General features: G+C 35.5%; 1 protein-coding gene across 1 annotated transcript; it reads left to right on the forward strand.

The window, feature by feature from the left end:
- Positions 1-2,510: 2,510 nt before the first annotated feature.
- Positions 2,511-15,287, forward strand: LOC110914954 (brefeldin A-inhibited guanine nucleotide-exchange protein 5). The gene is made up of 34 exons (XM_022159553.2): positions 2,511-2,838; positions 4,435-4,510; positions 5,549-5,801; positions 5,898-6,019; positions 6,106-6,164; positions 6,264-6,321; positions 6,411-6,495; positions 6,587-6,703; positions 6,804-6,862; positions 6,963-7,032; positions 7,109-7,177; positions 7,320-7,442; positions 7,533-7,586; positions 7,670-7,758; positions 7,940-8,036; positions 8,119-8,217; positions 8,336-8,524; positions 8,665-8,775; positions 8,859-9,043; positions 9,114-9,731; positions 9,801-10,218; positions 10,296-10,535; positions 10,633-10,756; positions 10,851-10,999; positions 11,112-11,465; positions 11,537-11,703; positions 11,826-11,959; positions 12,524-12,580; positions 12,695-12,873; positions 13,860-13,976; positions 14,121-14,257; positions 14,349-14,619; positions 14,759-14,854; positions 14,950-15,287. Exons 1-34 carry the CDS (start codon positions 2,727-2,729, stop codon positions 15,010-15,012), a joined length of 5,151 nt encoding a protein of 1,716 aa, XP_022015245.1. The 5' UTR covers positions 2,511-2,726; the 3' UTR covers positions 15,013-15,287.
- Positions 15,288-16,591: the final 1,304 nt, after the last annotated feature.

Consider the following 16,591-nt stretch of genomic DNA (forward strand, 5'->3'; position numbering starts at 1 on the left):
GGATTACCTTTCCATGTCGTGTTGGCACACCTTGGGTTGTAGTGTACTTGGTCACTTGAGCCTTATTAGATTAGATTTATTTTGTTGTTATTCGTGACCCTCCCACCATCTTCATGATGGTGTTTGTAGTGGTGAATCATATAATGACGTTTCAAACCTCCATGCTTGACAATACATGATATTACATGACATTTTTTGATTGGACATAGTTTAGGTTATATTACTACCTTATAAATATACATATAATTATATAAAACATGGCTGAATTTGTGATGATAATCAAGTTATGGTTATTCGTCATAAACCTAGGCTAATATATCTAAAGTCCTAGGACACTTGTTATGATTCTAATGGGCAATTTGGGACCCATGAAACTACTTACTATAGTGTCATAAACAAGCTCTTAGACTTAGATAATAATTTCGTATACATACTTTTTACTACTTTAAATTCCCAATCCAACTCTTCTATTCCAAATCCGTTAACTTACGCACCTTCGTTTACCCTTGTAGGGTGACTCGGTGTTCCATCCTCAAACCTACAACTCTTCACGGGATTTCAAAGGAAGCTTTGCAAAACCGTAAGTACACTTGACCCATTTTCGCCTTACACATTTTGGGTGCAATATGTTAACCTTATCAAATCACAACACATTATACTTTATGCAATGCACAAGACAATCCAAATACATGCATACTTACTTGTTATACTTGATTCATATTCTTGGGTGATTCTTATGTGACACAATAGTCATTAACTTCGTACGAGCCTCCATTTAACATATATAGCGCTATAGGAGTAACACACCACCCGTGAACGAGAGGTCATGTTAGATTTCATTCTTATTGCGTAAACAGAGGGTTGACTTGAATATTGCATGCCATTGATATGTTAATCTTGATAACTTAGGTTGCCATGCGGATTCGTTTAAAACACTTTTTATACTTATGCTATATACTTAAACTTGTGTACTCGCCAATGCTTTTTGTGTTGAACTATACTTTTTAACATGTTGCAGGTTGATGATGTTGATTATGATGAAATATAGTAGGGACGGCACTAGAAACGCATCTTTAAATTACTAGATTTGTTATCTTATTTTTATTGAACTTGTCGTATTTTGTCATTTCTATGTTGTAATTTGAATTTCCATGATGTACTTGACAATTATTATTATGCAATGAAATCAGTTTTGGATTAAACTATTGTCACATAATGTTATGAAGTCTTTGAGCAATCTCGTTGGTCTCACTCTGATGTTTCCGCCATCGGTTGGGGTGTGACAACCAATAACTAGTTCGGTTATTAACTGGTAGCCCAATAACCGGTTTACCGATCTTTGCACCACTAGCCGACAACAAAGCTTTCTTGTTGAGATTAGGGTTTTTGGGATCGTCTTATTGGTCCAATCATAATTTGGTTTAACTCAGTTCAATTGGGTGAAGAGATTGGTTTTCAATTTGACCAACGTAACCGGTTTTCAATATCATAATAGTAGGAAATGGTTTTGATGTCAAATTCCATATTTTAATGAGAATTAGGATGATGGTGTCTTAAATCAAAGTCGAACGTGTTATTAGAGATTGGAGTCTACCACGGGGTTAACATGGAGTGTTATGTAACAATTATTAGGGATCAAAATAAAAAATAAACGCATACACATGCACATAATCTATAAGACATAACCATTCTATGGTTGTCTATGTAAACCTGTTTTAAGTTGTTATTTATCCTTTTTACATCATATTATATTACAATCAAAATTACACTGTATGCTTAAAATTAATTGAAGTTACTTATCTTGGTAATCCAATTGGTAAGGTCATATTACACTTATTAGGGTTTTATTCTCAAGTTTTTATAAGTTACATTTAAAGTTTCTACGATTCACCCCATGGTGACACTTTTGCCATTGCCCTTAATTAATGTTAACCTTATTATAATCTTCTGAAGTGACCAACATACCCTTAATGCTAAAAAACTCAACCAGTCCTCATCCAATTTCTTCGTATTAATCTTCTCCCACCCCCTTTCATATTTACTCACTTTCAATATCAACAACTAGATTTTCACCATGAACTAAATAATGGAAGAGATGAAGTTCTTCAGGGATCAAGACAATTTTTCCTAGTGCTTCAAGAAAACCTTCACATGGAGATACCGAATTGGTACCTCTATAAATTAAAAAAGAACACTTACCAATTACTTGCTAGTGTTTCCGACAATTACGAATCCTATTGTCACACCGAAGCCACCCATATCCCTTAACTATTTGCTCGTCAAGTTGATCTCTCTATCGTTACCATCATCATTTCCTCTCCCACTCGTAGCCACTAAACATACAACCACCCTCATTATCTCCCCATGTAAACGAGCACACACACATATAACGAACTAATCTCTTTTTAAGTAAGAATAAACTAGTCATTTCAACTAAATCTAGTGACAAAAATCAAACATATAATGAACTAATAATCTCTTTTTAAGTCTTAAACCCAGGGTTCCTATTCCGTATATCACTTTATATCAATCGGGTGCCTTCGTTTATAATAAAACTTGATTGATCCTTCCATCAGAGATCTCATCTCAGACCTCGAGGGGCTGATCTCTCTCTCTCACTCCTCAATTCAACTCATTGCCCTAACTTCCAATTCACACCAACACCTCCAGATTCATCACGATCTCATCAATTCACAACTAACAGATCCACCTCAACACAATCGAACATGGCCGGAGGTGCTGCCGGAGGTTTTGTCACTCGAGCATTTGAATCAATGCTCAAGGAGTCTTACGGAAAGAAGTATACGTCACTTCAGACCGCAATCCAGTCGTATTTAGGTTTGTTGTTCGATCTATTGTTTACTTTTCATATTCTCAGATCTTAAATTGGATACTAATGTGTTTGTAATTCGTGATAACTTTCTAATTTCTACTGGTTGATTGGATGTCATGATTTATTGTATTACTAATTTCTCCATCGGTTCCGTGATTTAAGGATCTGTGTTGAATTGTTTTAATGGACCTTAGTGTTTCTCTGATGGTTGTGTTTTTGGGATTCAGGATTGTAGTCACTGGTACTTGATAGGAAACTAGGTATAAGTTATAATGCATAATGTACAAGCACTTCTTATTTTTCTACTTTGTAGGAGGGAAAAAAGTATACTGGTTTTGATGATTAGATGGTGGAAGTATGGAAAAGACACAGTTTCTAAGCAGGAGTGACAGATCATTCATTTGGCATTAACATTGTTCTGATAGTTTTGAGTGCTAGTTTGACATCAAGTCATTAACATTGTTCTATTCGGTGGTTTTTGTTATAATGATGAACACTATGCATATTGTTATAAATATAAACTTTGAAATCCATGCTGGTTTGCTGGTTGGAAGGTAACTTGTGTGGCATAATAGTCAAAGTCTAACTTAATCTTAGGAAATGAAGGGACAGTCTTTTGTTACCTCACACATTGCTCTGAATTTGTTGCTTTTACATTTAAGCTATGTGGTAAAAGGCGCTCAAGGCACAGCAATAACGCCTAGCGTCCGTCAAGGCGCGCATGTGCAAGTTCGCAAAAAACCTCGATGAATAGGCCGGAAACATCTAAAACTGGTCTGAAGCATCTGAAAATGGCCTGGAACCAGCCTAAACAAGCCTTAAACAGCTAAAATGGCCTGATTATACTTTGCACCTTGCTTAGCTCGGGCCCTTGCTTTTTAAGCGCCTTGCGCCTAAGTGACAAGCTCACCCTTTGAGCCTTGAGTGCGCCTAGCGCCTTTGACTACTATGTATATAAGTAGTAAGAAACTCTATAAAGTAATTAATATTATTCTTGGGCATATCATCTGCAACAATTGCAATAGTGGTTTCTAATGACTAGAACTTTTGATAAGGGTGAGAAAAACAATTAGAAATGAGCCACAAATGCTGTTTAAGTCAAACAATATGAGTAGGGATTGGCAATACTAGTCACATACATACGTATATGTTTGTGGACTGTGGCTGTCATTATCATTTTAAACAAAGTTATATTAGCAATGACTACAATACTACACATATATAGAATATAAGCCTTTGAGTTGACGTCACCATCTTCCAACATTTTTTTTAACATTAAGCTGGCAAAACTCGGGGGTTATATATTAAAAAGGACTTCTCTTGGAAGTTATGTTAAGTTTTTTGGGTATTATTTACTGGAATGCAATGATACATGTGAGCACCGAGTCACTGACCTAGAAAGTAATATTAGTTGGGCACCATTGATCAGAACGATTATTATTGAATTCAGAAACATATGAAGAAGTGTTATGGAATCTTGTTGTTCTTACTTTCCTTTCACACACTAGTTAACACTTAACAGTTGATCTGATTAAACTTCTTGACACGCTAATCTTGCTTTTGGTCCCATACTAATTTCGCTTTTCTTCTTACATTTTTAGACAATTCAAAGGAGATCAATAAAGAGTCAGTATCAAGTGATGCAAACAAAGTGACATCTTCAAATGGAGAAAAGAGGTGATTAGTGCTTATGTTGTTATAAGTGGATGCATGTGCCTGTTATTATTTGCAACCTTTTGGTCACCATTTTTTACTGCAAATGCCTTTCTTCTGATTCTATGTCTATACTTCTCTTCTTGCATGCTAACCCAGTTTTATGTCATTGTATGTGCGTCCAGTCCATTCATGTGTCCAGTATGTGTATGCTTGTGCTGGGAGTTGTGATATTTAAGACTCAAATTTAAAATTTATTTGATTATGCCTCAATAAAGATAAATAGATAACCAAATCAGCAGTATATTTATAAAGAGAAAGAAACGTGGATAAAACCAATATAGGTTTCAAAATAAGAAAAAAACAGAGATTGAGTATTTGAGTGTACTAAATTTGGAATAGCTATATTTATCACGAGTTGAGTTGAACAAACTGATCTCTTTATTGAACACCAGACATGAGTGCCCATAGTATTGTCGTAATGTTTAGCTGTTGTGTATCCAATGTATTGACGTATCTCATACCTAAACACCAAGTTCAAACATTGGACTTAAATAGAACTTGTAGAGTTTTGAGCTGTTTTAGATAGAATTTGTATAATCTAACCCCAATAAAATCACATAAATGGTTTAGAAATTACAACAATAACTCACACAATCCAAGTAAGTTGAATAATCACAAACAAGTATTACATGATTGTAATTGATAAGAGCCATATTCTTGATATAATATATTTGAACACTCTTACGCTAATGTGTTTTAAAACATTAAGAAGGCATTTAACTTAGGTACGTAATAGTGCATTTATTATATGAAATTTAACTATTTGGAGATGATGCAACATGAGTTTATTGGGAGGAAAATTCAACATAGTCCAGTTGTTTAGAACAACATTCTCCACATTCCATACAGTAGGTGTACGTGTAACAGTCTAATATAATATATACTTTTATATCACCTATAAGGCTATAAGTTATAGTTGACTTCAATTATATATGTTCTATACATACCATTGACTGTGACATTAGAATTTGTTGCCAATAAACCTACATGTTGTTTTAGTGTGCCTGAAACTGATGATGGAACTGCAACAAAGGAAGCGGAGGTGGATGCAACACCTTCAGCTTCACACGACACTGAGGCAGCGGAAACCGGTGGTGGTCTGGCGGCATCAGGCGGCAGCGTCAAGACAACTTTGGCTAGTGCTGGCCATACTTTGGAAGGATCCGAGTCTGAGCTTGTTCTTAATCCACTAAGGCTTGCATTTGAGACCAAAAACCCGAAAGTCCTTGAGCTTGCATTGGATTGTCTTCATGTACGTCATTTGTGTTCTATTCTAGCTTTAATTATAGAATAAAAATACAAGAGACGTGGGTTCAAAGTTAATTGACATAAATCGTTGCAAGTGCAGAAACTCATTGCATATGATCATCTAGAGGGTGATCCTGGTCTAGAAAACGGTAAAAATGGTCTTCTGTTTACGGAGATTCTGAATATGGTCTGCAGCTGCGTTGACAATTCCTCACCAGACAGGTTTATTTTCATTTTTTCCTTTTCGACTCGTGATTTTTTCGAAGAATGCCATCTTTTTACAATAACGTCTGTGGAAATTCTTGCAGTACAACTCTTCAGGTTTTGAAAGTGCTACTTACTGCTGTTGCATCTGCCAAATTTAGAGGTAATCTGAATGTATGGAGTTTTATTGTTATAGGCAATAAAATACGCAATTAATTTTGTTTATGTAATCCTTCGTTTGTCTTCATTTTCTTATAAGCAGTTCATGGGGAAGCTTTGCTTGGGGTAATTAGAGTGTGTTACAACATTGCTCTTAACAGGTAACTAACTAACAGTTAAATTTTATTCCGGAGTTCATTTCACTTTTGGAAAAGTAAGTTAATTAATAGTATATCTTCTGGATGCTTAGTAAAAGTCCTGTAAACCAAGCTACATCCAAGGCTATGCTAACCCAAATGATCAGCATAGTGTTCAGGCGAATGGAAATGGATCTGGTTTGTAATCTAGAATTCTTTATTGATTATTGTTCTTGTTTACTCACAAGAAGAAAGTAGTAAAATTTTTTGTTTATTTTTTGCAATTCAGACGTCTGCAAATAAACAAAGCGGTTCATCTACAAAGGTTGAAGAAAGCTCTTCAAACGATACCCCTATTGCACCTCTGGAGGAGCTTCAAAATCTTGCTGGTGGGACCGACATAAAGGTGCTTAGATGCTCATTCTTTTAATAGCTTATGTTCCAAAATTTAGGTTCATTTAGTGGCGCAAAATTGCGATCCTTCACTTCAATCTTTTGTTATATAGGGTCTAGAGGCAGTTCTTGACAAGGCTGTGAAACTTGAAGATGGTGGAAAGACTACTCGGTATATATATATTTTTGCATTGAAACTGTTATTTCAATTTATTGTATGATTTATGGAAATACTTATACTTTGTCTTGTTTATATTATTATTATTCTTAAGTGGGACTGACCAGGAGAGCATGGGCATTGGACAACGTGATGCTTTGTTACTTTTTCGCACCCTTTGCAAGGTTTCAAAATCTCTTATACATGCTTCTTGTAGACTTTTAGCTAGTGGAAATTTTGATTTTATTTTGGTTATTACAGATGGGTATGAAGGAAGATAATGATGAAGTTACTGTAAAGACACGTATTCTCTCTCTCGAACTTCTACAGGTTAACTGTTTTTACTCCAAGCTTCTGATAATTGGATCCTTTATTTTGTTTATTATGATAGTGAATCAATAAAAGATTGATGTCAAATTCAAAATTTATGGGCCCATTTTCCCTTAATATTTGTATGTGGGTCCTTTTGCAGGGGTTGTTGGAGGGGGTTAGTTACTCCTTCACTAAGAACTACACCATCATCGTCTCTGTTAAAGCTTACCTATCATACGTGTTACTACGCGCGTCAGTTTCACAATCCCCAGCCATTTTTCAAGTAAGTTGGATGCTTACATTAATGTTTTTTTTTGTTAAGCTTATCAAGAAATTTCTTGCTTATAACATACATTTTTTTCTATCTTGCCAGTACGCAACAGGAATTTTCTCCGTGCTATTGTTGCGTTTTAGGGAAAGCCTTAAGGTACCCACAAAGTTTAGACAGCCCGACTTTTATAAATGTTTTTTTTCCCTTTTTTTACATCTGGCATTATTATTGATTTACAGGTGGAAATTGGTATCTTCTTTCCTTTGATTGTTTTGAGATCTTTGGATAGCTCTGAATACCCACTTAACCTTAAATTAAGTGTTCTCCGGTATGTTTTTTTCTCAACTCTTGTTTCATATTTGTTTAAATTCTTGTTTTTTCATAGTTCACACTATTCAGACCACTTTTCTCTCATATGTCTTAAAGTTATGACCTTTTTCTACAAAGTTCAATCAAATTTCTGATCATATGTGTTCCTTATCTTCTTTACCTACTAAAAAACCTTGCAGAATGCTGGAGAAAGTTTGCAAGGATCCACAGATGCTCATTGATCTTTATGTGAACTATGATTGTGATCTTGATGCTCCAAATTCATTTGAAAAAATGGTAATTTGTCACTTGGCTCCTTGCGTATTTACTTGGTGCGTGGATGTGTTTATTGTTCTTGTCATTTTGTCTTGAAAATTAGGTGACGACCCTATCAAGAATTGCGCAAGGGACTCAAAGTGTGGATCCAAACTCAGTTAACGCTACTCAAATTGGATTAATCAAAGGCTCATCGCTTCAGGTTTATTTATATATCCTTGTTAAAAAGTTGTTTTTAACTTTTTTTTGCACACGTTTATCGAGGGCACTAGTTTTGTGTATTACTTTTACATGTTTTACTTTTGCTCCTCATGTTTTAGTGCCTTGTGAGCGTGTTAAAATCACTAGTTGACTGGGAGAAGCTGCGAAGAGAGTCAAAGCAAAATGAAGACCAAAAATCAGTTGAGGAAGATTCTTCAGCTACAGAGTCTCAAGACACTGGTGATGTAGCAAATAACTTTGAGAAAACCAAAGCTCACAAATCTACCATGGAAGCTGCAATTTCTGAGGTACTTTATAGTTCATATGGTTTGACTTTTTGAGGTCAAAGTGACTTCTTTTCTATTTCAAAAGATATACGAATATACTTTTTAATTTCACAGTACTACATTCAGCTTTCTAGTAATTGTTAAGCATCAATAAAATGCAGTTCAACCGTCATCCTGTGAAGGGTATTGAATTTCTGAAATCGAATAGTTTGGTGGAGAATACGCCAATTTCAGTTGCTCAGTTTCTCAGAAATACGCCCAGCTTGGACAAGGTATGATTATTGGTCTAGCGCAATTTAAGATTCATGCAGAATTAGTTTTATTTTTGTTATTTATGTATTTTCTTGACTTTTAGGCGATGATTGGTGATTACTTGGGTCAACATGAGGAATTTCCTCTTGCTGTAATGCATGCTTATGTTGATTCTATGAACTTTTCTGGAATGAAATTTCATGCAGCTATACGTGAATTTTTGAGAGGTTTTCGGCTTCCTGGTGAAGCACAGAAGATAGATCGTATAATGGAAAAGTTTGCAGAACGGTAAGCATCTTTGTACGTTTTCTCTTGTCTTACTACTGACCGTTGCTTATACGGTTCACTGTCTTTGTAGTTACTGTGCAGATAATCCAGGTCTTTTTAAGAACGCAGATACGGCTTATGTTCTTGCATATGCAGTTATAATGTTAAATACTGATGCTCATAATCCAATGGTGTATCCAAAAATGACTAAACCCGAGTTTGTGCGAATGAACGCGACAAATGATCCAGAAGAAAGTGCACCAACAGAACTTTTGGAGGAAATTTATGATTCAATTGTTAAAGAAGAGATAAAAATGAAAGATGACTTGGAGAAAAACAGCAAAAAGCCAGATTCTGAGGAAAGAGGCGGGGGTATTATTGGTATTCTTAATCTGGCTCTCCCAAAACAGAAAAGTCAAACGGATAGACAGTCAGAGAGTGAAGCTATTATCCAACAAACACAAGCGATTTTCAGGAACCAAGGGGCAAAAAGGGGAACGTTTTATACTTCACATAAAATTGAGCTTGTAAGACCCATGGTTGAAGCTGTAGGGTGGCCACTGCTTGCTACTTTTGCAGTAAGTATGGAGGAACGAGAAAATAAAAATAGAGTGTTTTCATGTATGGAAGGGTTTAAAGCAGGAATTCACATTACGCATGTGCTCGGAATGGATACCATGCGTTATGCTTTTTTGACATCACTCATCAGGTAATTTTACACATTTTGCCACCTCTATTCCTGATATGTTCTCATGAAGTTATGCATTATGTGTCGCAGATACACTTTCTTACATGCACCCAAAGATATGCGTAGTAAAAATGTGGAAGCGTTACGGACATTGCTTGATATAAGTGACTCAGAGCCTGATGCACTCCAAGACACTTGGAATGCGGTTTTGGAGTGCACGTCTCGGCTAGAGTATATTGTATCTACTCCTGCTATGGCTGCAACCGTTATGTTTGGTTCTAACCAGATCTCGAAGGATGCGGTACTCCAATCTTTAAGGGAACTGGCGGGAAAACCATCTGAGCAAGTCTTTGTGAATAGTGTTAAACTCCCGAGTGAGTCGGTGGTTGAGTTTTTTACCGCTTTGTGTAATGTTTCCGCTGAAGAGTTGAAGCAGAATCCAGCGCGTGTTTATAGCTTACAAAAACTTGTGGAGATCAGTTACTACAATATGGCTCGTATTCGTATGGTAATCACTTCACCCAGTCAGTTATGCTTGATATTAGTGGTGGCAAGAGTGATTTAAACATACATAAAACTTTGCAGGTATGGGCTAGAATATGGTCTGTTCTTGCTAATCATTTTATATCAGCTGGGAGCCATCATGAAGAGAAAATAGCAATGTATGCTATAGATTCTCTACGACAACTTGGCATGAAATACCTCGAGCGTGCAGAACTTGCCAATTTCACATTTCAAAACGACATCTTAAAACCGTTTGTCGTGCTTATGAGGAATAGTCGGAGTGAATCAATCAGAAGATTAATTGTTGATTGCATTGTTCAGGTATGAGTATGCCCTCGGTTCCCAAAAGAAATAACAAAAATTCTATTGGCCATAGAATTGGATTTTTAAAAGTGATATATGATGGTTTCGAATACAGATGATCAAATCAAAAGTTGGAAGCATTAAATCTGGTTGGCGAAGTGTTTTTATGATTTTCACAGCTGCTGCAGACGACGACTTAGAACCAATTGTTGAAAGTGCTTTTGAGAATGTAGAACAGGGTATTTTATATTTTTACTGATTATTAATATTAATGTCTTTATTTTCTTTTAAAGATAAATGGTTTCGACTTATCAACGTCAATCGAACTTGCAGTTATACTGGAACACTTTGATCAAGTTGTTGGTGACTGTTTTATGGACTGTGTCAATTGTCTAATTGGTTTTGCTAACAATAAAACTTCTCACCGCATCAGCTTAAAGGCAATCGCCCTTCTTCGCATATGCGAGGACCGACTTGCAGAGGTTTGTTTTTCTTCTGATGGGTATATTTGTTGTGTGTCGAAATGAGTCGGGTTGGGTTGACCCCACAAAACACGCTTTCTCCAAAAGTTAATCAAATTTTTTTATCTTTCAGGGCCTTGTGCCAGGTGGCAGCCTGAAGCCCATTGATGACAATGCAGATGCAAGTGTCGATATTACGGAGCATTATTGGTTCCCAATGCTGGCTGGTTTATCTGATCTGACATCTGATCCACGACCCGAAGTCAGCAACTGTGCCCTAGAAGTATTGTTTGACTTGTTGAACGAAAGAGGAAGTAAATTCTCAGCAAATTTCTGGGAAAGTATTTTCCACCGCGTTCTATTTCCCATTTTTGATCACATAAGACATGCTGGAAAAGAGACCGAATCTTATGGAGATGAATGGATTCGTGAAACTAGTATTCATTCGTTACAGTTGTTATGCAACCTCTTCAATACTTTTTACAAGGTATGTAGAAAGCTGAAATGTGTGTTTTAAATTCATATATTACTCATTAAAATATTACAATTGTCTTGCAGGAGGTATCTTTCATGCTGCCCCCACTGCTAAATCTGCTCTTAGATTGTGCTAAAAAGACAGATCAATCAGTTGCATCAATTTCACTTGCTGCATTGGTCCACCTCATAGAAGTTGGGGGACACCAATTCAGTGATAGTGATTGGGATACCTTGTTGAAAAGCATAAGGTGCATATGATATGATCCATCTGATTGTCTTGTACTCTTGTCTTGTTGTTTGTCTTTTATTGATCTATATCTGTCTGTTGTTGTGTTGTATTGCTTTTATCGACATTCATTGTTTTTTGCAGAGATGCTTCATATACGACTCAACCCCTTGAGCTACTCAATGCTTTGGGTATAGAAAGTGGCAAGAGTAGAGCGGTTATTTCTAGAGATTTGGAGGGTCCCTCAAATGATAATTCCTCAGTTGTGTCTACTAATGGTAAGGGAATGGGCGAGTTGGGTCATGGGTCAAGATGGGTAAATTTTTTACGTGCTGGGTTAGGTTACGTTACGTTAAGGTGACCTGAAACACTGTCTAGAATTTTTTACCTTTTGATAGATTATTAACAGTCAAAATGATTACTAAAGTTTATAATCTGTTATTTAATAGAAATATGTTCTTTAGCAAATGATTTGGGAGGGTTATGTTTCAAAAAATACACTACAGGCGATGTTTGACCCATTTGACTTTTTTTTCTTTCTATTTTATCAAAACTTTTTAACCTCTTAGAGATATATGGTGCTCACGGGTTAAAATTGTCACCTCTAGCGTGTCCCATTTTGCTCCAAAGAAAGATACAATTTGACTTTTTAAGGTCAAATTGGCTTATTTTTCATTTTAAAGTTAGTACATTGTATTTAATCTCAATACTATAGTTAGGAACAAGAGGAGTTGCAAGGTTTTGAAAGTTATAACTACTGAATTAAGAGTTAAGGAATATATCCTTTTGGAACCAGATTTGTACTTAATCTTTTTGCTAATAATGAAATATTTTTGTAACAGGTCAAGTGCTAGATATTCAAGAAGGAAGGCCATCAATGGATCTGCATGAATCTGAAGGTCACATAATCAATTTTGAAATACACATCCAAACACAACATGACTGTGTTATCTCTTTATATTGTTTATGTTGATAGATTAAGATCAAACATAACTGACAGTCACTTTTTGCAGGTCAAACACCTTCACCCGGAAAGATCCGGAAAGCATCTGAATCTGCAGAATTCCAAAGAAGTCAAACAATTGGTCAACGACTAATGGGAAATATGATGGACAATCTCTTTGTTAGAACTTTTACCTCTAAGCCCAAGAATCCGGCTTCAGATGCTGCGATACCAGCTTCACCATCCAAGGTAATTCGTTATTGATTCGTGTGCCCCATCTTTATAAATCCTCATACGAAGTTAGTGAGACCCGTAATCTAATATTTGTTTATTCTCAAGTCATATAGCTCGGACCCACAAAATGAAATGTTAAATGATCCGATCAAGATCCAAATCGTTTAGAACCTATCAAACTCTTGAAAAATATATCAGGTCAAGTAGATAATATAATACATTATATTTATACACTTCAATCTTGAAATCAAAACAAGAGTCATCTTTTGGCTTAGCTTCTATATAAAAGAAACTTCGTTTCTTAAGTCATTACAAGATTCGTAGACATAAGGGAATGATATATATTCTAAAACTATACAGGGGCATCATGCTCTAGCTTTTCTTTATCTTTCTCATTTCTTTAATTCCTTTATGTTTTCTTCTTGTTTTCTTTTTTTAACATTTTAATGTTTACTAATATGTTTTTCTTACTTCCATTAAACATGCCTTTTCTATATAAATGTTAATTTTGATATATATTTGTTCTCATTATTTTTTTGTCTTTCAAAATCTACTATAATTGTTAATAATAATAATTAAGTACCGTTTTATTTATGTTATTTTGTAAAGACCAGTTAGTTTATATAAAATTATTTATTTAAATAATTTATCACAAATTTATAATTGTCCATCGATGTTCAATAATATTTTTTATTTATAACAGAATTACATCTCGTCTTTACTTGATAACTAATTTGTTATAGTCGCTCAAAATTTTAATAATTTTACAATTATATAATCGTAAATTATGCATTGTCTCAAAAATCAGCGCTTCATTATATCCTTGTAGGGGCGTAGGAAAGTTAATGCAGTTTCCTATTTGTCAAAGTTTCAATTAATAATTACCATTATGCTCATCACTAATCAATGATAGCAGTTTTCATTTCACATAACTAAAACACATCCTAGTTATTAATCTTTTTTAAATCTGTAAATTAACTTTTCATTATGGTTATTCACAGTCTATGGATGTTGTGGAACATGATACCGAAGATGTGACCGAAAGTCCATTCATGGGAATCATAAGGGGCAAATGTGTAACACAGTTGCTACTACTAGGCGCCCTTGATAGCATCCAGGTAGACATTTTACCTTTTACACGTCTACTCTCGTAAAATTATTTCGTTAATTTTTTTACACATTAGGACCTCTTCACTTGTCCAAAAATATCGCAAACGGTTGAAAGAAAGATTGATTTTACTAACTTACATTAAAACATGCAGAAAAAGTACTGGAGCAAGTTAAAGGCATATCAAAAGATTACAATACTGGAAATTTTGTTCTCTATGTTGGAGTTTTCCGCATCATATAATTCATACACGAATCTCAGACTACGGATGCAACACATCTCTTCTGAAAGGTTAGTCCTGTGCATACGTACTTCATAGGACTCGTATTAAAATGTTCATATGTTCTATCATTCTGACACGTGGCGTGTTGTAATTGGTCAGGCCGCCTTTGAACCTTCTACGCCAGGAGCTCGCCGGGACTTGCATTTATTTAGACGCCTTACAAAAAACAACTTCTTGGGTCGAACCGGCTCAAAATGGTTCTCTTGATGAAACTGACGATGCTACAGTCAAGACTGATGCCGAAGAGAAACTCGTGTCTTTTTGTGGACAAGTGCTAAAAGAAGCGTCTGATTTCCAGTCAAGTATTGGAGAGACAAATAACATGGAGATTCATCAAGTTCTCGGATTACGTTCCCCGATCATTGTTACGGTATATAGCCATTTTTATGCCCTAATCTCGCCATTATATTGTATTCTGTTTGAAGGGAATTTTATTATGATAAATAGTCAAACTGTGCAGTCAAATGTTTTAATTTATGTGTGCGCGTAATCGCGTATATGCGTTTCAGGTTCTTAAGGGCATGTGTATAATGGACAGCCAGATATTCAAGAAACACCTCAGGAGTTTCTACCCTTTGATCACCAAACTTGTATGCTGTGAGCAGGTAAACTGATTATTTAAAATTGTTTTATAAAAAAGGTTGGTGAAAAAACTGTTTGGGTGAGTCAGAATTGTAGTAACATGTCTATTTGATTTCAGATGGACATTCGTGGTGCTGTTGCGGACCTTTTCAGCATGCAACTAAACGGACTTGTGCAGTAGTGATTCATATTAGCAAGTAGCGACTGGATACTTTTTGAGCAGACATCAGCCGCGCGATATCATTTTATTTTGTCTGTATTGTTTTTGTATTTGATGATGTATACAGGTGATGACTAGTTTTCTTGTAGCATATATACAAAAGGACATGAAGTCTTATGAGTTGTAGGACATGTTTGTTAAATCAGATGTGGCAAACGCTAGTTACTTGCTGGATGACTTGGTGTGGTCTTCTTTTGTACCTAGATTTTCTATTTATGAGTGTTTAATGGCCATAATGCAGTTTGTTATGCTATTGTATATTGAACAAATTATTGTTATTAAATTGCATTGGTCATGGCTTCTATTGAAGCTTGTCCTGAGTTTCATCATATAAAACTTTTAATGATTGATTTTTAACACATCTTAGTTTGAAGTTTGAACAATTATATAAGAATAACCAAGATTGATAAGCACAGGGTATAATTCAATAATCAAAAGATTTTTACAGAAACTTAGGTTATGTGTCATTTGTTTAAAAGTCACATCCTTTAGTTCATTTTACTCACACCCTTTCATTTTATTATATATACAAAAGCAACATGTACCATTTGGTTTAACACACATACCCCTTCATTTAACACACATACCTCTTCAATTAACACATACCCTTTATTTAACACACACCTCTTTGGTTTACACATACCGCTCTTTATTTAACACACATACCTTTTGATTAACACATGTACCACTTTTATATACGAATCAACAAAAGTCTCATTTTGATACGTCGTAACTAATGACAAGGAGGAGATGACATCAGCAACTTCTCAAAGCGTCGTTAAAAAAGCCACCCAATTAAAAGGTTGGCATTCAACGAACTCTACAAAAGTGCCGTTTCAAAAGAAAAAAGAAACAGAAAAAGGTGACGTTTCAAAAGGCACGGTTGGCATTAATAAATAGATTTTATAACTCACAATGGGGAGTGGGGGTGGACACTAGTGATAGAATTCCATCACTCACAAGCATCCAATCAAATTCCGCCATGTCATCAACCACTATTCTATCACTCACAAGCCTTTTTAGTGGCGGTGGTCATCATTAGTGATGGAATTCCATCACTCACAACTTTTTATTTTTATTTTTTAAATTAACCTGCAAAAAAAGCCAACTTCAACTAATTTATTATTACCTAAAAATATTAAAAATATTTACTCTCACAAAACCCCCCATCTTCCTCATTTCATTTCACTTTTCATCATGCAGAACTAAATTAGTGAAGTTGGTCAACACGTGTCAAACATGCAGTGGGTCCAGAGCTTGATACATTGAAGTTTCACGCGTTAATAATACACGCGTGATATATCATGGGTAGCGGCGGTCTTTGGTTTCCCACCACGCGTGATGGTGCATCATCACGGAACATTAACGTTCCACCCCACCGCCCTTAAATATTATTGTTATGGCTTATGCATTAAGTATTCTTAACTTAACTCCCACCATTTGAGATTATCCAATTTCACTAAATATTACCAAGCGACGCATCTTCTCAAGTCTCAACCCAAACCGAAACCGTCACACCATACAATATCCCCAAAACCTT

Source organism: Helianthus annuus, chromosome 16, assembly GCF_002127325.2.
Source record: "Helianthus annuus cultivar XRQ/B chromosome 16, HanXRQr2.0-SUNRISE, whole genome shotgun sequence".
Classification (NCBI taxonomy): domain Eukaryota; kingdom Viridiplantae; phylum Streptophyta; class Magnoliopsida; order Asterales; family Asteraceae; genus Helianthus; species Helianthus annuus.

Bases quoted from the DNA above. Each gene is read 5' to 3' on its own strand.
- LOC110914954 (XM_022159553.2), top strand. From the start codon at position 2,727: ATGGCCGGAGGTGCTGCCGGAGGTTTTGTCACTCGAGCATTTGAATCA. The intron at 2,839-4,434 runs GTTTGTTGTTCG...TTACATTTTTAG, and splicing joins CGCAATCCAGTCGTATTTAG to ACAATTCAAAGGAGATCAAT. The intron at 7,443-7,532 runs GTAAGTTGGATG...CTATCTTGCCAG, and splicing joins AATCCCCAGCCATTTTTCAA to TACGCAACAGGAATTTTCTC.